The sequence below is a fragment of the Coenobita brevimanus genome, chromosome 30 (assembly GCF_032717465.1).
Source record: "Coenobita brevimanus isolate Jiangsu-jjx chromosome 30, ASM3271746v2, whole genome shotgun sequence".
Lineage (NCBI taxonomy): Eukaryota > Metazoa > Arthropoda > Malacostraca > Decapoda > Coenobitidae > Coenobita > Coenobita brevimanus.
The window spans coordinates 43,317,336-43,342,756 of NC_136983.1; the positions used below are offsets into that span (position 1 = coordinate 43,317,336).

Consider the following 25,421-nt stretch of genomic DNA (forward strand, 5'->3'; position numbering starts at 1 on the left):
ACTGCCCTTGTTGGAGAGATGTGCTCCAGTGAGTGCCCCACTAGTTTTATCATATAACTGGGAGAAAACAAATAAATCTGCCTTACAGGTACATAATGAACATTAAAAAGCAATTTTTCTGTGATTTCTTCTGGACTTTTGTGGTAGGTGGGGGCGCTCACCATCCACTCACTCGATGTAATGCTGCTGTCAGGTGTCTGCCCTTTCCTCTCCTCCATTCTTCTTTCCTTCCATCCTCTTCTGTCTTCCTTTCCTTCATTCTTTCCTTATCCTTCTGCCTATGGGTAACTTTCTACTGTACTCCCTCTTCTGTCTTTCTTTCCTTCATTCTTTCCTTTCCTTCTGCCTGTGGGTGACTCTACACTGAGTGACATGCCAAATGGTTTCCTGTACACCAGGAAACCATTCACTACCCTGGGTGGTAACCATATAACCAAATTTTGGCACCTGGTGGTTTAGTGGGTAATTATTGCGCTCCAATCGGATTGAGCCAGTGAAGGTTTATATCCAAGGGGTGGTTGGGGTTGATTGCTCATGTAATGCCACTCAGGAATGAGTGAGGCTGGTCACTCTCATCTTAAATGTCGGGACCAACTGCCTAGCCCTGGGCTCCTACGCTCCTCATGGGGCAATGTAGGATTGGATGGTGAAGGGATGGATGGACTTAACCCTTTGATCTGATGACGTCCTTTTTAAGTTTGTTCTTTTTATCTCCACATGAGCAGTGGAAATGAGTTATTTGAGAGAAGCATGTGAAGTTCCATGGAGAGAGAGACTGATGAATGAGGAAGTGAAGAAGCGTTGTGGGGTGGATATGATAGAAAACGTTAGGAGAAATACATTGTGGTGGTTTGGCCATGTGGAGAGGATGGAGAGTGACAGATAAATTAGGAGAGTGTATGTGAGTGAGACAGAAGAGAGGAGAAGGAGGGGTAGGCCAAGGTATATGAGAGAGGGATGTGTGAGAATGACATGGAGGCGATATATTTGTGGCCACCCCTTATGAGATTAGATTGTCTGGCGACAGACATATAGACGGATAAATAAATGATGATATTCAGATTTGGGAAGACTTTTAAGATGGAAGGATTAAACAAGTCTTCATTATATAATTCCTTCACTGGTACAAATCCCTCTGAAGATGAATAAAATCATTTGCAGATGTGAAGATTAAGTCATGATGTTATTGGACTACTCAGTGGCAGAAAACAACGATGCAGCCTCTGCATTCTTCCCTAAGTACTTCTTTGTGACTAACATCATGATCTAGTGTTCACCCTTTGAGATTCAAATGACTATTTCGATCGTCATTTCAAATCCAACCTCAGAGATTCGGATGACACTTTTAATCGTCATCTTAAGAAACTTTTGTAAAATATTCACCATAAATCGCATTTACGCATCATAACAAACAGACTCGAGCATGTCACGGAATGGTTGCTCTATGTGTGGCGGTACTGCACAGCTGGTCTGACTCATGGCTTTGTTTCTTTATAACTTTATTCTTGGTGAATATTTTTCTACAGCAAGGTATAAAATTTTTGGTTTTTGCCTAACTTCAACTTGTCACTTTGACTTTTTATTTTCTTTGTTTTCCTTTCATGAACATACTAAGATAAAGTACAACTATTCAGCTTCAAAATAACACCACAACCACCATCCTATCATAAAAGGTGTATTTACACTGATCAAAGAAAAACATCGCGAAGCGAATATGCGGCCGAGACTAAAATAAAATTGTGCATCTCTTTCCTTTCTCTTTACTGCACAATAAAATGTAAAAATTACCATAATCTTTATATCAATGTAAAGATAATTTATTGTATTTTTGCATGGTTTAAACCAAATTTACGTATCTTTACTCACTATTTTTTGCCGAATATTTTTCTACAGCAAGGTATAAAATTTTTGCTTTTCGCCTAACTTCAACTCATCATTTTGACATTTCATTTTCTTTGTCCTCCTCTTTTGAACATACTGTGATAAAGTAAAACTATTCAGCTTTAAAATGACACCAAAACCAACATTCTATCATGAAATGTGTATTTACACACAGCGATCAAAGTGAAATATCGAGCCGCGAAGATGTGGGTCAGCGTGAGTGGCTGACTCTGCCACAGACATAATCTGTCCGGCCCAAACACCTGATAGGGTTAATATCATGTTATAACTCAGTATTCAAAATGGAGAGGTGACAATTTTAGGTCACATTAGAGTAAAGACAGCACAGAGGAACAGTTCTGCAGATATTAAATATGGTTTTTGGATCAGTTACTGGTAATAGCCGATACCATTTCACCACCTTGAAGGTGTAGGTGCCAAAGACTAAGCCACCATAGACCAGTACATTTCAAGGCAGAGGACCAGCCAACTTCCTGTGATGGAATTACTTGATCAGGAAGCCTCCAGTTACCTCTTGGGAATCAAGCCTGTTGAAGGCCATCACTCTGACTGGGACATTCTAAGCACCAGACCATGAGCTGCCTGATTTTTAAGCTACAAAACAGTGGCAGAGTCCACTCCACAGGGACCTCCACTTGCATGATTTGGGGGCTGGAAATATACATGCATTATGAGAATCTACATCAAGCCACATGAACTTCTTATGGCAAAAATTAATTTGAGACCAGACTACTTCAGAATCTGACCTTCATACTCCTCTCCAAATCCAATCTCCAACTGAAATTTCCCAGAGAAGTTATACCAATGGATTCAGCACTTATTTATCTGCATATCTGACCAGCTAGAAACTATATTAAGCCCAAGAATTAGGATAATGGGAACAAAAGACAAAAACAATTTTAACAGATAACAGTAATCACGTAAAGAAACCCTAGGATAAGCATACACAAAATACATATATAATTAACCATGACAATTCTGATTACAAATATCACCTGTAGCCTACATCCTGTTCTGTGCTGCATGAATTGTATGAAGTTTATGGTATCTCCCACAGCTAGCTAATGCCAGACTACCTTATTCAACTGAAACTGTGTAGGTTACAGAAGTCTGAGTGTTAATACAGTACTAGTATCAGGCACCATTAATCCTCTCATTCCAGGGACAACTCTAGTAGTGTATTAAATTCTTGCTAATGCCAGACAACTTTATTCAGTTAAAAGTGTGTCACTGGAACCTGAGCATATCAATAAATAAATAAATAACTACATGCAAACATACTATACAGTACCTGCTCCTCAATTGGTCTTGTCGGTATTGGATACAGGTACGCATCTTCATTCAGATCTTCATCCATATCTTCGTCCAGCATCTGAAATGAGATACAAACGATGTTGTTCAACAGTCCATGCTTGTTTGACCCATTCAATTAAGTTATGCATTAAAGAAAATTCTCTAGCTACACCAGTGTTTTTCATTCAGCTTAGAGGAGAGTTTTCAGCTGAGGAGGTCAGGTACCAGTAAATATTTCAAACATATAATTATACCGTATACCGATATATATATATATATATATATATATATATATATATATATATTCTTTCTATGTAAGGAAGAAGGAACCAAAGACTAGAAGCTCATAAGATTGTTCCCTCAAAGAATATATATATATATACTGGTAATAATAATAATAAAAACAAGATAACTGAGAGCCAAATTCAAGATCCATTCATTTTGAGATGCCTGGATACAATGTGTTGGAAAGACTGGAGGTCATAGGCAGTAGGATTTACAGACAGAGGAAGACAGTTCTGGAGTTGACCTGTTACATATGTTGCATAAAGGACTGGGGGTAACGGTCAACTCTTGCATTAGAGAGTTGGACAGAAAAAGGATGAGAGCTTTCTGCCTGACGGGTGCTATGTGCCCACCACAGTGCTGAAGGATGCAAACAGAGTTCAGAAGAGCAGTGACTACTGAAACAGAAACTGAAAAGAGATAAAGATGCAACACTGTGACAAAGACACAGAGGTTGAAGGGAGCCAATATGAGGAGGAGAGTTAATGAGATGAGAAAACTTTGACACCACCTTGTTGAGAATAGCTGTAGGCCTATGTGGGGAGCCTTCCCACACATGAGAGTTGTGCTCTACACTGGGGCAAATAAGCCCCTGCATAAAGTCCACAACTGTGCAGGGGAAAAGAAGGCACAGGGTCAGCTCAGCACATTATCTCTTGGAAGCAGATTTTACAAGAGAGGTAATATGATCTTTCCAAGATAAATCCTAAGAGAATGAACCTCCTCCCCCAAGAAAAATGTGCACGTCAAGAATATAATAAAAATGAACGTGCTGAGATCTATGATATGTACAGCAAAATTATACTTGCTCTGAATCCTGATTTTTTATTAACAAACTAAACACAAACGTTTGACTGGATTTGAAATACAGTAATTAGGTGTGTATAAACCTACAGTATATGGTGATAAAAATTATGATGTTTTCCAATTAAAAAAGCTGGTTCGGTATATGACCACCAGTTCAGTAATTCATCGCATCCCTTTAAATGTAGAGTGTCCTAATTGTGGGCTGGACTTTATCTCCATAAAAGGCAGCCATACAGTGAAGGACAGAAACTCTTAGATGATGATAAATATTATACTGTACAGTACTACTATATTATCTCTAAGGGTTTCGTTAGGCTAGATTAAGTTTTCCATGAAACCTTGGGTTTTGGATAATACTTAGCAGAAGCCACAACTGGAATTCAAGTGTTTTGAGGTTTTTCTTTGTTTATATCTCATAATTTACTAACACTATTGTTGCAAGTGACCCCTGGACTAATTAATGACAACCAGGATGATTAAAGACCTCAAAAGGGGGAAGGAGTTCATATGTGATGGAAGTGGCATTTGCATTAATTAATGCAACAGCTATTTACCTCTCCTCTGTTTTGCGTGTGTGTGATTCTTGTCATTTTGGGAGGAAATTTGAAGCTTCAGACAGTCAAGGTTGTTCTGATGGCTTTTTCTAACCTAGCTAACCTGGTCTATCTAAAGTATTTAAGCAGACCAAAAATAACTAACCTAAGTGACTGTCTGAAACTGCATAAATACCTAATATTTAATACCTGTGGCAAGTGGCCAGTTATTTAGCCATTCCCCACCACCATAAAACCCTTGATTCTTGTGGGTCTCTCATTGTAGGATACAATTTGTGGTAGGTGGTGGCGACCATCATCCACTCACTTGATGTAGTGCTGCCTACTTCCTTAGCTTTTATCATTCATTTTCTGTGCCTGCCCTCCTCTCTTCCTATTTCTCCTATCTTTCCTGTCACTTCTTATTCCTTTTCTTTCCTTTACAGGTGGCTTTACAATGAGTGACAAGCCAAGTGGTTTCCTGTAAGCCAAGAAACCATTTACAACGCTGGGTGGTAACTATATAACCAAACCATACGTGCTGCCTACGTGTCAACAAGTGGGTTGGTGCCCCCCCCTGTAAAACAACTAACTCAGTGTCAAATGGCCACCCTTTACGGGATTATGGTGTCTGGCAATAGACAGATAGATAGAATTTGTAATAAGTGGTCATTTCTTATAAATGAATGCAAGATTTTGAGGAGATTAAAAAAAAAAAAAGTTTAATGGTAAAAATTTAAGTTTTGTACTGGTCATGGCCTACCACAGGCTACCACTAAAATTTGGATAATGTTTAAAATATTGTGGAATCTTTATTGTGTGCCAGCATTCGCGATTTGCATGTTTTGTTTGTTAAAAGCAATGGCATTTTTATTTCTTGAGTGTGCATAATTGTCATAGGCAGTAAGCTTTTGTTTTAGTTGGTGCATTATGGGCAGAAGTGGGTCTGTCTGTCATTTCCAAATCTGGAATCAGAGTCCAAAATGGACTCTGTTGACAACCAAGGACAAATCTGAAACTGGGTTGCGGTGAGGCTTGAATGACATGGGTCTAGGTTAGGCTAAGTGGCGCTGGGATACGTTAATGCCAAAAGTGGCTTGTAATTCATTGTTTATATTCGCCATTAAGGAAAAAAAAAAAAAAAAGGCAAGGTTGGGTTTACAAAGCCACACCTCATTAACGATCCCACAATTTCTAGCCTATTTTCTGTTTGCGGAAGAAACATCACAGAAGAAAGTTGACTTGGGAATGTGCAGTGTACTGATTCACATTATTATTCTTTTGGAATTCGATGTTATAGTATTTTAAACACTTTTTTTTTTTTTTTTTTCAGTATAACAAGATATGTTACGCTGCGATTCAAGACTCCTATAAACTCACGTTCTTAGGGAAAAAGTTTAGTAGTAGATGTAACACAGGTGATTAACATTTGACATAAAAACATAAGATATTGAAGAGAACAAACGATACCTACCTTGCGATATTGAAGAAAGTCACCTGTACGCCTCTAGTCCAAGGAGCACGACAACACCGACTCCGACAGTGTGTTTACTGCCTATCCAACCAACTGGACAAGATATCAGTACATCAAACAAACTCAAATGTACGCAACTTGAAAACGATGAATAGCAGTGGAAGCCTTTGAAACCTGACTGGGGAGGCTTTTGACCCTTAGACCGACCAGTGATTATATAACCTACGTCACAGCATGCAAACTGTAATGTGCCTTAGGAAAAAAATTGTGATGTGATGTGATGCGATGTTGTTGAGATGTTGCCTTTACCACGGCACCTGTATTTTTTCTTTCTTCCTCTGTTTTTCTTTGTGGTCATATTTCGCCTTCTGTGAGTAAATGCTTACTTTAATCAGTCGTCTGTATAGATGAGTGCAGGATTCAATATTGGTCATGGCCTACCATGGGCCACCACTAAAATTTGGATATGTTTACAATATTGTAGGAGCTTTATGGCGCCAAAGCAGTATCGTGCGTTAAGAGCGTTGGGTAATTGTGGCGCGTTATCACAGGACCATGGGATGGCGAAGGCTTGAAGGTAGGTGCGATGGTGATTGGATTTGAAGCATTTATTGTTGTAAAAGGTACAGAGTGCTTGTAACACTTTTATTCTATGACACTTCCGTCGCAGATTAGTTCCCTTCCCTCTTTGAGGTCTGTAATCCTTTGTGGGTGCCAGCAATAATCCCAGGGGTAATTTGCGACGGATGTGCCATTGTAAAAGTGTTAGCAAATGATGAACTATAAACATAAAACACTTCACCTAACTTGAATTCCAATTGTGGCTTCTACTAAATATCATTCAGTGCGATCGTAAGCAACTCTTATATCCAGACAGGAAGCATCCGTTAAAATGATAGCAAAACAGCGCTCGACGATTAAATGTAAAATATTTTATATTCCGTAAAATCTAAGACATACGCAATGTGAAGTACAGTAGAGTAATGCAACGTCGGTATTATTTTACAAGTTGCCAATAGGCAGTTCAGGGATATAAGTATGATACCTAACTCTGAGGTAAGCATTGCGCTGCAGCAGGTTAGGTGCAAAAAAATATACTGCACAACGTGGTGGGTGTATTGGCAACTTGTAAAAATTTACCGGAACCTTCTGTTTACGGGCATCTTCAAACATTTGAAACATAATATATATATATATATATATATATATATATATATATATATATATATATATATATATATATATATATATATATATATATATATATGATGATCTGTAAAAAAGTAAGAGGATCAAATCAATACTTCATCCTCACAGGATATCAGGAAATGCCGCATGAGTCACATATTTTAATGCCTTTAATTATGTATCATGGTGGTAGGTGGTGGCAACCATCATCCACTCACATAATGTAGTGCTGCCTACTTCTTCCTTCACTTTTTTTTTTTTTTTGTCTGCCTTGCTTTCTTCCTTTTTTTCCCATCTTTGCTGTCATAATTGATTACTCTTTCTTCCTTTTCAGGTGGCTCTACATTGAGTGACAAGTCTGATGGTTTCCTGTAAGCCAGGAAACCGTTTACAACCCTGTGTAGTAACCGTATAACCAACCCATACGTGTTCCCTACGTGTCAACAAGTGGGTTGGCCGAGCGTAACTGCCTCTCCCTGTAAAACAACTAAATCAAAGTCAAACGGCCACTCCTCATAGTGTTATGGTGTTTGGCTACAGAGAGGTAGGTAGAATTCCGTAGCATTTGGTAAATTCCTTGTAGATGGTTGCACATATAAATTAAATTATTACCCAGTACAAAATGCAATAAATACCTGTAGTTTTTATTGGTACATAAGATGTATAATTTTCATTTAGATCTGAAACAGCCACAATAAAAACTAGAATGGCACAGTAGAGCGCATACAGTACCTCCGTCAACGCCCTATCTCGCAATGTTAAAGTGAAAAAAAAAAAAAAAAAATCCTGGATCCTCACTTTTATCCGGATCCGCACCAAAATTTAATGGAGTGTATTCTGGGCCAAGGCCCATTGTTCTACCAAGTTGCGTGGAAATCCGTCCAGTAGTTTTTGTGTAATCTTGCTCCAGTAGTTTTTGTGTAATCTTGCTCACAAACCAACCAGCCAACAAACAAACGGAGAGAGGTGAAAACATAACCTCCTTGGCGGAGGTAAAAATCATGAGAGTGAAAGTGACCAGAGTAAATACCTATCCATCTATAGCCAGACGCCATAATCCCGTAAGGGGTGCTCGTTTGTAATTGAGTTATATACAGTACCTGTTTTATGGGGAGGAACACTAAACCTGCGCCAACCTACCTGTTGACACTTAGGGAACACGTATGGGCTGGTTGTATGGTTACCACCCACCGCCGTAAATGGTTTCATGGCTTACAGGAAACCATGAAGTTTGTCACTCAATGTAAAGCCACATGAAAAGGAAAGAGTAATTAAAAGTGATAGGAAAGATGGAAGAAATAGAAAGAGAAGAGGGCAGAGACAGAAAAAGAATGATAAAGATGAAGGAAGAGGTAGGCAGCACTACATCAAGTGAGTGGATAATGGTCACCACCACCTACCACCAAAGGATACAACTACAAGATACTCACTATTAAATATCGGCCGCCATTTTTAAACACCCACTGCCAGTGTAAACAAGGGGGATTTTAAACTGACCGGCAGCAGCGGATATAAGGATTTTTATTTTTCTTATGACACATGTAGCCTGCAGTAACTTGGATACGGCAGATTGTGTGTATTACCTCTATAGCATCAAATAATAATAATAATAATAATAATAATAATAATAATAATAATGTGGAGAGAATGAAGAATGAAAGACTAAGAGGGTGTATGTAGGTGAGGTGGAGGGAGGGAGAGGGAGGGGGAGACCGAGGATGAGGTGAAGGGATGGAGTTGAGAGGTATATGAGGGAGGGGGAAGTGAGTTGGGGGAAGGGCAGTCAAATGGTGGGTGACAGCGAATTGGAGGCGTTTTGTCTGCGGCCACCCTTTGTGGGATTAGGGCGTCGGGCTGTAGATAATAGTAATCATAATTACAATAATAATAATAATAATAATAATAATAACTTCCCATTCTTGGTTGTGAGGTGGAGGTAGGATTCCGAGAGCTTGAACGAAGTGTGATGATGCTGTGGCCCATTTTACTAGACATGCATGGTGTACTTTTCATGCTTTTGCATTTTCTTCTTTCCTTGTGTCTTTGCAAAGTTGCCTCACGCCATCTTTGTTTTTGGGAGAATGGTTGGGATGATTATAGTGGTGGTGAAGATGTTGATGGTGGTGGTGGTGGTGGTGGTGATGATGGTGGTGGTGATGGTGATAATCGTGATGATGATGATGATTTTGTGATGATTGATAGTTTTGCCATTTTTGTACCTTACCTTTCCGTGTCTCTAAAGGTCGGGATGACGATAATGATGATGGTGATAGTGGTGATGATGAGAATGGTAATGATAGTGGTGATGATGATGGTAATGGTGATGATAGTAGTGCTGATGATGAAGATGATAATGATGATGATAATGATAAAGACTAATGAAGGAAGGAGGTGTGAGGGGGGGAGGGAAGGAGACAATTTAAAGCCAGCACAATGGAGTGGGAAAAAAAAAAAAAGCAAGGACGATACACAGACAGACAGACAGTTATCGTAATTACGTTAATTTCCGAGTGGCACTTGAGGATGGCGAGGGAGCAGGAAATTTCGGGGCTGAGGAAGTGGCAGATGGGGTAACAGTAGCAGTACTTGACCCACTGAACCACCGGGCTCCTTATTTCCGTAGTTTCTTGAGCTAGACTTACGTGTGGGATGGATTTCTTAGTGTTCCATGTTTACTTAAGGATTCCACACTTCACAAATGTTTATATGAATGTTTATTTTTATTTTTTTTATGTTTTCACTCAGTTACCAAATACTTTACAACCAGATTAGAGTGAATGTTAAATTGTACACACACACACACACACACACACACACACACACACACACACACACACACACACACACACACACACACAGAAACCTCATGGTCACGTCAGGTTTATTTTTCTTTAACTACTGACGATTTTGTTCAGCTGAGAGTGAGTGTGGGAGTCCGAGGGTGTTAATGCTGTCACCTATAATCCTTTCTTGGTAGGGACAACTCTAGTATTCAGTTCCAGCTAACGCCAGACGGTTTTATTCAGCTGAGAGGGAGCCACGATCAGTCCGTTACATGTAGCCACAGAAACCATTTGGCAGAGTGACATCATTCCTCCTGACTGGACAAGAGGTTTTTTCACCCCTGCCTGGAAAGGGTTAGGAGACCAGCGTGCCTGCAGTAACTACCGTGGTATTGCAGTGCCCGGTGTGCCAGGCAAGGTTCCCTCTCACACTCTTCTGATGCGTATCCTGGACCATTTGCTAAAGTTTCAGTGGCCTGAGCAATGCGGACTCACACCGAAAATATCTACAGTTGACTGTAACCTTGCTCCTCGAGTTCTCGTGCAAAATGCTGGTTTGATGATCGACAAGGCCTGTCTGCAGCCTATGCGGATCTCAAGGAGGCGTTTGAATCTGTAAATTGGGAGATAGTATAGGAACTCCTGCGACTCCGTGGGATTTCCACAGCGATAGTCTGACTGATGGCTGGCCTGTAATCAAACACTGAGAGTGCTGTTAAGTGTGAGCGAGGAACATCAGGCTTCTTCCCACTAAATACTGGTGTAAGACAGGGATGTGTCCTTGCTGCCATGCCTTTCAACAGATGCATGGATTGGATACTTGACAGGGCTGTGTGTCAAAGTTATTGTGGGGACATCAGTTTGCAGTTTCAGGGTTACTGACCTTGACTTTGCTGATAATGCAGTTATCCTAGCAAAATTGCTGAAAGTACGACTGAATGCTCTCGTAGAATTTCACGAGAATGCGAAGCTATTGAGATTAAAGGTCTCTTGGTCCAAGACCAAGGTCCAGGCATTTGGTGGCTTGTGGAATGAAGCAGTCCAGTCCGTCCAAGCATGTGGTGAGAATGTAGAGGTCTTTGAAAGATTCACTGTCTTGGTAGTGTGGTCCATAATAACGGTAGGTTAGACGAGGATATTTCTCGTCGCATTGATTTGGCCTACGAGGTTTTGAATTTACTCAACTTGGATATTCGGCCCTGTCGTTATTTGTGTAGAAGGACGAAAATTCGCATCTTCAGGGTGCTGGTGCTTCCTGTCTTGCTGTATGGCTGTGAGACATGGACACTAAACAGTGACTTTAAGCGGCGAATTGACACCATTGGTACTAATTCCATTCGCAAGATCATGGGATATTACTTATACTACCAGGTATTTAGCGAGTGACTACTCCGTGAGACTGAATCGAGGCCTGTTCCCCCACGTAATACGTCAGCACCAACCCCAGCTATATGGGCACGTGACCCGTTTTTCTGAAGTTATTCTGCCACAGAGTAATCTCAGAGACAGTTAACCCGTGGTGGAGGAGATTAAGAGGAAGGCCACGGAACTCATGATTGGAGCTGGTTATTCATTCATGCTGAGAGATACTTAAAAGGGGAAGAGTCGCTGTCTGGAGGGTTGCACGAAGGGACCCCTGTGGGTTGAGTCGGAGGGTGAGTGAGGCTATGCTCCCCTCGTCGTTTTCCCTCCCCTCCTCCTCCCGATGATGAGAGCGAGTCGTAAGAACCTGAGCGAATTAAGTCACTGATACATACAGCTCATACTGTTCACTTTTCAGTCATGGCTCCCGAAAGTATGATATTCTTTATGTACTGCCATCTTGCCAAAGCTCCATTGCTTATAAAAACAGGTGCAGTGTTTACCTCTGCCAAGAAGGTTATGAATAAAGCTTGGTTTGTCTGCTTGTCTGTTTGTCTGCCTGTCTGTTTAAAGGATCAAGTGATTGAATTCGGGTTAAGAAAAAAGGTCGAAGGCCAGGGTCAAAGGGTTGCGTTGTGCGATGAGAAGCGTATAAAGAAAATTAGGACAAGAAAAAATGAGTTAAAAATGACTCGTTTATTTCATACATGTAAGTAATTTGAAGACATATATTATACAGTTATATACAGATACAGAGTTGAAATATAGAAGAAAAAGAAGACTTAGATTGATGCCTATCAACCACACGTAGGTCACTTATAGGCAGACAGTCCTTTTTCGCGATCCCAGGCCTCCCCCAGAACACTCCCTGCGGTACTAGTTTCCATCCAGGTCCCTAGTTTTACTTCCGGATGAGCAGGGACGAAGGGGGAAGCAAAGTTGGGTTCATATTCTCATCGGTTCCCTAGCATCTCCTCCTCAGTGGTTTGTTTATGCATACGGGTAGTTAATATCAGCTTGCATGTTATTTATTCTGACTTTGGTGGCGTTTCGGTGATTTAAATGACATAAAAGAGGATAGTAAGGAGTAATAAACAGAATAAATCACTTAGGGAGAGGTGTTAGGGAGGCTTTTTACCTGACGAGAACACGAGTCTTGGTGTTTGAAATCCATGAGCCTATTTTTAACCCCTTCAGGTCGACGCTTCGAATCAGGTGACGTGTTCTGTTTATTCTCACTACCTCCAGACGATTTATTACTCCTTATTAAAATTTGTAGTAAAGGGGCTGGTAAAATTATAGCCACTAGCCCTTTAGAAATAAAAGATAGATTATAGTCACTTGCCCTTTGAAAAAAGAAAAAAAACAAAAAACAAAATCGAGGGAGACTTTCTGTATAAGGGGTGAGTGGAAAGTACCCCCAGCCCCTTAGATCGAAAAGCCTTCCTTGAGCTCAATAAACGGGTCTGGATGTAATAAGGGCAAACTAAAGACGAGAGACTCAAACACTGAACCCAGCCAGGTGATGGAGGCGATAAAAATCATACAGTACGTTTTATACAAAGATAAATAACAAGGACAGGACAATGGACAAGACTTCCATTATATTCCAGTCAATAAAAAACTGTTTTACCAGACTTCCCTACTCCCCTTTTGACTCGGAAAGCTAATCGTTCACTCCCAGCGGCGTAGTGTGGTAGTGTTCAAAAATAACTTTCTTGCTGGTGGTGGTGTTCAAAAACGATATTCTTGCTGAAGTTGTCCATTCACCGTAATGCTTATACAATATCAAACAGCCTTATAAACAAACAATATGTAGCATTAAATAACTGGGATGGTTTAACATTGAGTTGCATGGTAGCAAGAGAGGATAATGTTAGAGGTAATACAATAATTATACTGATAGGTATCTTGAACAATATTTATGTTATTGACGCAACGCCAACAAAACTTAAGATTAAAATTTGGGCAACGTAAGGAATGAGATATAGATATGAACCGCAATTCGTGGCCTTAGTAGCCTCCCTAGAACTGCTTCCTTACCAGCTTATTTCTGCATATGGCACGCTAATATTCTTTGGGTATGTTTTATTTGTGAAATATTTGTCTCCATCAAAGAAACATAAATACCACAAAAAGGAACATTAAGGTTTGATATGCAAAATAAATCGCAGGGGAAGAGGAGTCAGGAAGTGACCTAAGCTCATAAAAATACAGTCCATATATATCATCCCCACTCAGAATGTCTTATACATACATAACTTAAACTACTACTGGAAACTTAGGTTGAACTGTCTGAAGAACTTGTCAAACTCGTCCGTGGATGGCGAACGACCTGGGGTGTTGATGACGAGGCCCCCTGTAGGTACTGGCGGTAGGGGGTTGGGGAGTACGCCCCCTGTAGCTAAAGGCAGGGGCACTCCAGTCTGATGCTGTGGTGCTGGGGCAGGGGTGACGAAGGGGCTGTGAACTGGCTTGGTCACTGAGGGGGGCCTGAAGGGAGAGTGGACGGTCTTGAAGGTGCCGGTATTCGCGTCAAACACCAGCTGTGGCACCCCGAGTGTCGTGGATCCGTCGTCGAAGGGTGACCGGGATGGGACTGGGGAAGGTATAGGTGCTGGGGATGGTGAGGGGCGGGTCGGGGGAGGAGGAGGAGGAGGAGGTCTTGTAGTAGGAGGTGGTGTTGGTCGGGTAAATGCTGGGATGGAAGACTGGAAGAATGGTCGTCTCGTGGTGGGAACGACGAAGTGGTTGAAGAGATTTCGGAATTCTCTGTCGAAATCGAATGAGGCTGGTTGTGGTCGTGGTCTTGTTGGTGGGGGAGGTGGTGGGAGGGGGCGTGGGCTGGTGGGCGGGGGTTCAGTGGGTGTGACCTCCACGGGCTTTTCCTCTACCGGGCGTTGGGGCTGAGGCTGGACTGGCTGCCTCTGGAATGATGGCGGTCGACGGAAGGAAGCAGGTGTGGTGAACCGATTAAAGGATGCCGGTGTGGTGAAGAGGGGGGCAGGTGCAGGGGTCACAGGCACTGGGGTGAATTGCCGTCCCCGCTGCTGGTGCTGTGGCTGTCGCTGTGTTTGCCTGTGCTGCTGTTGCTGTACCTGAGTTCGTACTGATGGTCGAGCCTGTGGCCTCTGTCGGGTGTCACTGATGAAGGTCTGCTGAACCGTTTGGGTTGGTTTCACAGGCTGACGACGACGGTTGAACTGAATTTGAGTAAGTTCGTCCTCTGTCAGGCGTCGTTCGCCCGTCTGTTTCAGAAACTGTTCATTAAGAGGGAGCTGAGGAACTTCTCCATCAGGGTCGGGCACTGCATTGGGGTCACACTCATTGCCAGATGTATAGGTAAACTCACGACGGATTCCATCAGGATCAATATAACCATATTTGCCTGTGACAATACAGTTGAGTCCTCGCTTCTCTTCCTTGAATGACCCATCAGCTGCCTCATAGCCGAAGATGTAATTGCCCATATCATCATAATACGAGTAACGGCGGATGGTCTCAACTGGAGGTTTGGTAGTCCTTTCACTGCCTCCTCGGGAAATGATGTGTTCAGATCGAGAGTTCACCTCCAGCCCTTGGGTAAGAGCACGATGGGGTTCAATATCAAAGCTTGATGCACGAGTTCTCACAGGCCTCTTCACAACTTTCCTTGGTTGTTCTTGCCTCGGTTGTTCTTGCCTCTCAGCAATAGGGATTGGTTGGACTGGTCTTCGGATTCGCTTTACAGGTCTGAGTCGCTTACCCTTGTCTGGTCGTTCAAAGACTGGAGCACGCTGCTTAGGTTCAGGTTCAAAGACTGGAGCAGGGTTCTCTGGTTCAAGAGGCTGTGGATTGTTCTCAGGTTCAAACACTGATTCAGGTTGCTCAGGTTCAAATACTGACTGACGTTGCTCAGGTTGGTCAAATACTGATCCTCGCTGCTCATTCTGGTCAAATATAGATTGATGTTGCACAGACTGGTCAAACACTGATACATGCTGGTCTGGCTCCTCAAAGAGTGGGGTATGGTGGTTGAGCTGGTCATGGAAGAATGTCTGGCCTGAATTGTGGGAAGGTGTGGCCTCCAGCACTCCTGACAACCCCTCAGCCACTGGCTCTGTGGGATGTGCCTCAATGACTGGCGCATCAGTCACAGGGTCCACCTCTACAACGGGCGCCTCGGTTTCGGGGAACACCGGGGTTGGCGTGAGGGATGGCAGGAACACGGGCGGACGGAAAGTCGTTGGTTTAGGGGAGAGAGGCTGGGGAAAGCGAACTCTGGTACGGCGCACTGGGTTTCTCTCTCGCACGGTTGGCGTCGGCTGGGTGGGCTTGGGAGTCGGACGCACCCGTGATATCCTTTGGCGCGTCGGTTTGATTATGGGAGTCGGCTGAACATCCCGGAATGGCTGCCTGGATGGCACTGGCGCTGGGGTTTGTGGCTCCTCTTCTACAGGTGTTCGAAGCCTGGGACGTCGCCGGGCCTGCAGCTGCGCCCTGGCATCCTCGTCGCCCTGCTTGGCTCTCGATGCCAGCTGAAGAAATCTGGCCCGGGCACGCAGTCGCCGGTCGTCCTGCTGCCCCACCACCACAACCACACCCACCACCAACACCACCTGCCGGGGAAAATAAAAATCATCATCATCATTATCATCATCATCATCATCATTACGTTATTCTTTATTATAATCATTACCATCATTACCTTATTCTACATCATCATCATCATCATCATCATCATCATTACTTTATTCTCTGTTATACCGGTAATCATCATCTCATTACCTTATTCTTCATCATCATCATTATCATTCTCACCTTATTCAACTTCGTCATCATCATCATCATCATCATCATCACCTTATTCATCATCATCATTACCCTATCCCAATCACTGAGTTGCTAAATTTGAGTTGGTACTGAAGACAAGGATGATGATGTTGATAACGTTGAAGATGATGATGATGTTGATAATGTTAAAGATGATGATGATGTTGATAATGTTAAAGATGATGATGATGTTGATAATGTTAAAGATGATGATGATGTTGATAATGTTAAAGATGATGATGATGTTGATAATGTTAAAGATGATGATGATGATGATGATAATGTTAAAGATGATGATGTTGATTATGATGTTAAAGATGATGATGATGTTGATGATGTTAAAGATGATGATGATGTTGATAATGTTAAAGTTGATGATGATTTTAAAGTTGGTGATGATGATGATGTTGATGATGTTAAAGATGATGACGATAATAATAATGATGATGATGATGTTGATGATGTTAAAGATGATGATGATGTTGATGTTGATAATGTTAAAGATGATGATGATGCTGATAATGTTAGAGATGATGATGATGATGATGTTAAAGTTGATGATGATGATGATGTTGATGATGATGATGAAATAACGATGTATGACAAACGTAAAACCAAAATTGAAAGGAACAAGCTAAAATATACCCAAAAAAGAGGGAAATATACCAGGTAGAGGGAGGAGAAAGAGGGAAATATACCAGGTAGAGGGAGGAAAGTCTTACCTTGAAAATAAAGACCAACTAAAAAACTCAAGACTGACTCCTTCACTACTCTCTCTCTCTCTCTTTCTCTCTCTCTCTCTCTCTCTCTCTCTCTCTCTCCCCAAAAAGGCAACAGAAAACAGGATTGATGTGAAAAAAATAAAATAAATCTAGTTCTCTGGCTAAATAGGTAAAAAAAAAATCAAGAAAAAAATAGAAAGTTATTTAGGCCTATCGACTGTGTGTGTGTGTGTGTGTGTGTGTGTGTGTGTGTGTGTGTGTGTGAGAGAGAGAGAGAGAGAGAGAGAGAGAGAGAGAGAGGCATGACGGGGCAAGGTTAGAGAGGGAGCGAGGTGAGAAGAGGGCGGAGTGGGGTACAGGGGGTGGGGGTAGGCGTGGGTAGAAGAGTCGGGGAGTAGGTGGGATAGAGGAGGCGGAGGGTGGGTGGGATAGAGGGGGTGGGGGGTGGGTGGGGTAGAGGGGGTGGGGGGTGGTTGAGGTAGAGGGGGCGGGGGGTGGGTGGGGCAGAGGAGGTTGGGGACAATTGAGAGCACGCAACAGGAAAAGGAAGACAGACAGACTAATACAACACTGATTACACTCACTCCCCTTTTTACATGTCGAAGTTATATCTTTTTTGAAATGACAGACGGACCTGAGTAGACAGAAGTTGCATTAAAAAGAGAATAATAAAAAGGAGACAGAATTGGATTTGAAGATTTAAATTGTCGTAAGCAAAGGTGGGCAAAAAAATCATCTTACGTTTTGCCCTAAGATAATGTGTTTCTCTGGACTAAGATGGTGCGTTTCTGTGCTCTCAGATGGTGTGTTTCTGTGGCCTAAGGTGGTGTGTTTCTCTGCCCAAAGATGGTGTGTTTCTCTGCTCTAAGATGGTTTGTTTGTCTACTCTCAGATGGTATGTTTCTCTGCTCTCAGATGGTGCTCCTTGATATGATGCGTCAGGGTGAAGAGTTACATACATCCCTTAGTGTGACACAGGCACAGAGCTGCTATACCCTTTTCACTCTAAACTGGCCAAGATTTTCGTCATTTTGCAGCATATTTCACGTAGCTCCGCGGTAGAAAAAGACAATGCAGTGGCTCTACATCCTTTCAGTAGTAGTTGTTCATGACGAGCATTATATTCGAGTGTTAATTTACTCTTAGGACTCAGCATAAAAGATGGACAGATGGCAGTTTTAGGCCAGGTTAGAGTAAAAATAGTATATCAGGCGAGTTTTTGTCTCTAGAGTATAAGCGCTGTGATGTGTTTTAAAATTAATCTTCATACCTCATCAGTAAGCCCTGTCGTAGAGATATCTTTAATTTTCACAACAGATGAAGGAATAAAAGCGTATATTTAGCATCAAAGAAACTGACATTGTGATTAACTGTATTTATAAGTTATTTACGGACTCCATCTGGCTATTGAAGACAGATAGAGGTAATAGATATGTAGGTAGGTAGGTAGGTACGTAGAGAGAGAGAGAGAGAGAGAGAAGGCAGGTTGATAGACAGACAGATAAATACAGATAGATAATAACAGAGTGGGAAGGAGGTCAAGGTTACACCCCGAGGAAGCACCCTCTTAATGGATAAATAGATAGATAGATAGATAGAGAAGGAGAGTAGGCAGGTTGATAGATAGACAGATAGATAGGCGGGTAGATAATTACAGGTACGTGAGTGTGAAGGAGGTCAAGGCTGCGTCCCCAGGAAGTAGCTCCTTATATGGATAGATAGATAGATAGACCGAAAAGGGGAGTAGGCAGGTTGATAGATAAACAGGTAAGCAGATAATTACAGCTCCTTAAAGGGATGCCTTGAGACGTGTTGCATGGATAAAAAAAATAAAAATAAAAAAGAAAGAAAGAAAAGAAAAATCGCGCAAGAGTATATTTCTGAAGTTAAAAAAACGAGCATATATCTTGATCGCAAAAATACACACACACACACACACACACACACACACACACACACACACAGTATATTTCTAAATTGCAAAACTTCTAGATGAAAGTGTGCAAAGGAAACGTATTTCTAGACCACGCGTGTGCGTAAAATATTGGGTTGCGTGTGTGTTGCGTTACGGAGCTCTCTCTCTCTCTCTAAAAGTAGATATGTTTTTACGAGTCAAGGTGTTTTTCTTTCATATTCATGCGGGCTGCTGAGTTGGAGGGAGTGCTGTGTGTGTGTGTGTGTGTGTGTGTGTGTGTGTGTGTGTGTGTGTATTTTTCTTATTAATTTCATTAAGTTCTTGAAGGAAAATAGTTTTATCCTACCAGACAACCTCTTTATAAGTGTGCATGTATTCCACTTTTTAAGTACCTTACTCCACACTTATGTACAGTGTTTCACACTAATGTACAGGTACAGTGCTTCACACTTGTGTACAGTTCTCCACACCTACAGTATGTGCAGTAGTTCACACTTAGATACAGTACTTCACACTCTGCTTAGCAATATTAGCCAGCAGAGGAAAGTGACAAGTAGAAGAGGTGAAATATTAGCAACACAGCAAGCCTCTCTCAGCTTAGCAATATTAGCCAGCAGAGGAAAGTGACAAGTAGAAGAGGTGAAATATTAGCAACATACCAAGCCTCTCTCAGCTTAGCAATATTAGCCAGCAGAGGAAAGTGACAAGTACAAGAGGTGAAATATTAGCAACATACCAAGCCTCTCTCAGCTTAGCAATATTAGCCAGCAGAGGAAAGTGACAAGTAGAAGAGGTGAAATATTAGCAACATACCAAGCCTCTCTCAGCTTAGCAATATTAGCCAGCAGAGGAAAGTGACAAGTAGAAGAGGTGAAATATTAGCAACATACCAAGCCTCTCTCAGCTTAGCAATATTAGCCAGCAGAGGAAAGTGACAAGTAGAAGAGGTGAAATATTAGCAACATACCAAGCCTCTCTCAGCTTAGCAATATTAGCCAGCAGAGGAAAGTGACAAGTAGAAGAGGTGAAATATTAGCAACATACCAAGCCTCTCTCAGCTTAGCAATATTAGCCAGCAGAGGAAAGTGACAAGTAGAAGAGGTGAAATATTAGCAACATACCAAGCCTCTCTCAGCTTAGCAATATTAGCCAGCAGAGGAAAGTGACAAGTAGAAGAGGTGAAATATTAGCAACATACCAAGCCTCTCTCAGCTTAGCAATATTAGCCAGCAGAGGAAAGTGACAAGTACAAGAGGTGAAATATTAGCAACATACCAAGCCTCTCTCAGCTTAGCAATATTAGCCAGCAGAGGAAAGTGACAAGTAGAAGAGGTGAAATATTAGCAACATACCAAGCCTCTCTCAGCTTAGCAATATTAGCCAGCAGAGGAAAGTGACAAGTACAAGAGGTGAAATATTAGCCAATCTGTTGACACCGATTGTACAGTACTCCACCCCAGTCACCCCTACTCCTACTCATCCTCCTACTCCTTCTCCTACTCCTGCTACTCCTGCTCCCCCTCCTACTACCACCATGTCTCTGCTCTTCCTGCTTTCCACACCCCTAACCCCGCCCTGCTAAAGGTCATTCTATGCAAGATAGTAATCGCGCATTCCACTCACACCTCTTCCGCGTTCTGGCTCCCTTAAAAAGATTTCTTACGTAGCCATAGAGGGACCCTGAGTAAAATAACACACTACAGAACACACTGCTTCTACCTGTTGTTGATTTTGTGGCCACGGACCGAAAATCAGTAGCGTGAAAACAAGATATGGTGCAAATACAACAGGGTGTCAAGACGGTGCGAATAAGGAGCGTGTAAACAAGGGAGGGTGTGAATAAACGGGGCTTAAGCAGAGTTGTAAACAGGAGGGTGTGAGGAAAGTGCTCAGTTGTGTAAATAAAGGTGTAAATAAATAAGGCTTAATGGTGTGTTAAGAAATTGGGTTTAAATAAAATCTGTAAACGTATGGGGTGTAAATAAAGAAGAATAGAGGCGAGGAAATCTAGGCGCCATTGTGTTTGGGTGTGGCCAGAACCTGAAGGTCGGGGCATGGGGAACGATGGAGGGAAAGGCTGGGAGGGGCTGGAGGGAAGGGAGGCGCTGGAGGGAAGGGAGGGGTGGTGGAGGGGAGGGAGGGGTAGTGAAGGGAAGGTAAGAGGGAGAGAGGGAAGGTGGAGGGATTGTATGGAGGGTTGGCAGAATGGAGGTTGGAATTAGCTGGAAGGAAGGGAGGGGCTGAAGAATATAAAAACAAAAGAGGATAACTTCGGTAGACAAGACAACCGGAATAAGACAAGGATAGTCAAGAAGAAGGCTCTCTTCTGTCACTAAGCCCGACAACCGAACCTGGCAGGAAAAAATGAGAAGGAACACGACAAATTATAGGAAAAACTAACATGGGCATTTTATAGGAAAGGAAGAAAGTAAAACATATGCTACCGTAGTGGAACTTGGGGAAAAAGATAAAAAGAAGAATGACTGACAAGCATTATATTCATCTCTAACAATACTCCTTTCACCTTAACTTGGCCCAGATTTTCATCCCTCTATTACTTCACTTAGCTCTGCAGCAAAATATGATAATACTACGGCTTTACATCCTTCCCACAGCACTTCTTTGTGACTAGCATCATACTGTAGTGTTGATTATCTGTTATAACTCATTGTTCAAGGTGGAAAGAAGGCAATTTTAGGCCAAGTTAGAGTAAAGAGTATAGTCATATGCCCTCCTAGCCTGCTGGAAGGGAGGAAGAGAGAGAGAGAGAGAGAGAGAGAGAGAGTCGAGAATTACTCCTTATCAGCTGCACGAGGATAAGCAACCAATCAAATATTGCTAAGGCTGAATCTTCACGTAGAGAACGACACACAACCATCAGATTAAACCTCAAGGTCCCTAAGTGTACGGGTGGGTAACAGAGACAGGGGGAGGAAACCAGCTTCGTCCAACGGCCTGACCGGTGCGAGAATCATACTGTAGGTCTTCCATTTGCGAGTTGGAAGGGAAGGGGAAGTGGGGGAGGGAAAGGGAGGTGGGGAAGGGGAAGGGAAGGTGGGGAAGGGGAGATGGGAGAGGGAAGGGAAAATGGGGGAGGGAATGTGGGAAGGGGAAAGGGAGGGAGGGAAGGGGAGGTGGGAGAGGGAAGGAAAGATGGAGGAGGGAATGTGGGGAGGGGAAAGGGAGGGAGGGGAGGGGAGAGAGGGAGGGGAAGGGAAGGTGAGGTGGGGAGGGGGACGTGGGGGAGGGGGGGGAAGGTAAGGGAGGGGAAAGGGAGGGGGGACTGACTTGCATATACATTCGTGGGAAGGCAAATAGAATGCATAGGTTATGGCAGATGGAAGAAAAAGAGGAACAAGTAGTAGTAGCAATAGTAGTAGCAGCTGCAGGAGCGGTAGCAGTAGTTAGTAATGGTAGTAGTAGTGACACAAGTAGTCGTAGTAGATGTAGTAGTAGTAGCAGCAGCAGGAGCAGTCACAGTAGTAGCAGTGACACGAGTAGTTGTAGTAGTAGTGGTTGTCAGGCAAAGCAGTGACAGGGGAAGTGAAAGTAATGTGAGGAAGAAGGGGGGTAGAGTAGGGGGGTCGTGGGAAGGAAAGGGAGGCCGGAAGGGGAGAGAGAGGGGGTAGAGGGATCGTGGGAAGGGGAGGGGTCGTGGAAAACGGAAGGGAAGGGGTCTTGGAAAGGGGAAAGGGGAAGGGGGGATGAAAAGCGTGCTTGAAAGAAGGGAGGAAGGCGAGAAGTGGACGGGTAGGGGAAGGGGGAAGGGGAGAAGGAAGGGGAAGATGCCAGGGAAAGAGTAAGGGAAGGGGGTGACTCAATACTTCTATGACTCTGGACTTGGTTTATGTACGAAGGACTCTCTGAAGTGGATTCGAGTCCCACTGATTGCCATTACATTACTAGGATGAACGCCCACAAGCAGAAACCCACCCTTCATAAATAATCATATGTCCAAATCTACACCTGTCCAATATTTTACCTTCAATTTCATCACTTCTGTTTTGCATCTATCCTACCCTCCCTATTTCACCGTCTGTCATATATCTATCGTCCTTTCTATCTGTTTCACCGTCTGTCTTGTGTCTATCGTCCTCTTACTGTCTATTTCACCGTCTGTGGTTTGTGTCTACCCAGGCCTAGTCCTAACCTCATTATAACTCTGCATCGTACATTTGGTTATTGTCACTATCTTCTGTTTCAGCCATATCAGAGAGAGAGAGAGAGAGAGAGAGAGAGAGCAGTCACACACACACACACACAAACACACACACACACACACACACACTTGGTCAGGGAGAGAGAGTGAAGGTAAGAAAACGCACACACTAGAAGCAAGGAACATAAAGGAAGAACGCACACAGGGGAGACATATACAAGGAAAGACTACACACACACACACACACGCACACATACACACACACACACACACACACACACACACACACACACACACACACACACGTCACCTTGATACCTACCACTCACTCTCACACATCCACTAGACACATTTCCACACACACACACACACACACACACACACACAGCACCATCCACCTCTCTTACTCCACTTTTTTTTTTTTTTTTTTTTTTTAACGTCCACTCCAGTTGCTCCATATTTTGAACAAGATTAGCTCTCTCTCTCTCTCTCTCTCTCTCTCTCTCTCTCTCTCTCTCTCTCTCTCTCTCTCTCTCTCTCTCTCTCTCTCTCTCAACGATGGGTATTGATAATGGACTGGGATTTTTTTGCCTTTACTGGATGGAATTAATTAGTCTTCAATTAACCCGCTTATTATGAGGTGGTTTGGCCATGTGGAGGGGATGGTGAGTGAGAGACTAACGAGAAGAGTGTATGTGTGTCAGTTGGAGGGGGAGACTGAGGATGATATGGAGGATGGAGGAATGGAGTAGAGAGGTATATGAGAAAGGGAGGTGTAAGTTGGGAGGAGGACAGCGAAATGGCAAGGGACAGGGCGATATGGAGGCGCTTTGTTTGTGGCCACCTCTTACGGGACTAAGCCGTCTGGCAATAGATAGATAGATAGATACTGTAGATAGGTAGATAGATAAATAGATAGATAAAGACAGATAGCCATTACGGACTCAAGTATATCGATTAATCTCAGACAAATTTTCTTTTTACCGCAAGTCGTGATGGTAAATGGGTTAATAGAGTGATTGTGGTTGTCAATTGGCCCTGTTATCAGTGGAATTGGCGGCGGTCGGGTCACTGGCACGCTTATCAATACATTCCTATCTGCAATTCTTCATCGTTATCGTCATCATCATCATCAGCATTATTTTCACTTCCCCCTATGTCTCCCCCGCCTCCTCCCCCTGCCTCCTCCTCCTCCTCCTCCTCCTCCTTATCGTCATCATCATCCCCCTCCTACATCTTCTCATCCTCCTCTTCATCATCATCATCATCATCATCATCATTGTCAGTATTCTCCACCCTCTCGTACTGCTGCTCCTCCTCCCTGTCCTCCTCCTCCTCCTTCTTGTCTCTTCTTCTTCCTTCTCCTCCTCCTTATCATCATCATCATGATCATGATCATGATCATGATCATGATCATGATCATGATCATGATCATCATCATCATCATCATCATGATCATCATCATCATCATGATCATCATCATCATCAGTCGCCTAATTTCCGCGTAAAAGATAGGATGACATTGGATCTAGAAACAGAGAAAGAGAAGGCACAAAGGCAGCATCACTATTCATCATCATCATCAACATCATCATCATCCCAGCCCTATTCCCTCCAAAAGAAAGATGGTTAGAGATTGGACAACAGATCACTTCTTAATCTCTTACCCAAATGAGGTGGGAAATTACCGAAGATATTTGTTTCTTTGTCCATTTGTGATTCAGTACAAGACAGGACCTTCCCCTTGGAGGAGAGTGACGGCCCGAATTAACCCTTCTGATGCTGGCAATGTACGAATGGAGTTTGTGTGTGTGTGTGTGTGTGTGTGTGTGTGTGTGTGTGTGTGTGTGTGAGGAAACTGGTGTGCGTAGATGTCGAAGTATTGCAATGGCCATATTTGTACGGTGTGTGTTAGAGTCTGTGTATGTAGGTACCATTGGCAGAAGAGACAGGGTGTGACCATAAGAAGCTTGGATTATTGTACAGAGTCCGTAACATCTTCACTGACAAGCTGTTATCAGTAGTTTACAAGAACCATGTGCTCTCTCAGCTCAGATATTGCTCACCCTTGTGGAGTGGATGTGGAGAGGCTGCACTAAAACAACAGGACAAAATTCAGAACAAAGCTGTAAGAACTGTTAATAACCCTACAGCTTCAAATCAACTACCTCCCCTGCAAGTAAGAA

General features: G+C 42.8%; 1 protein-coding gene across 1 annotated transcript in view; it reads right to left on the bottom strand.

Annotated features, from left to right (window-relative positions):
- Positions 1-13,357: 13,357 nt before the first annotated feature.
- LOC145395191 (uncharacterized) overlaps positions 13,358-25,421 on the bottom strand; it is a 12,616-nt gene continuing 552 nt past the window's right edge. The window contains exon 2 of the mRNA XM_080268880.1: positions 13,358-16,225. Within this exon, the coding sequence (XP_080125006.1) occupies positions 13,898-16,225 (2,328 nt within the window). The 3' untranslated portion in view covers positions 13,358-13,897. The remainder of the gene's footprint in view (positions 16,226-25,421) is intronic.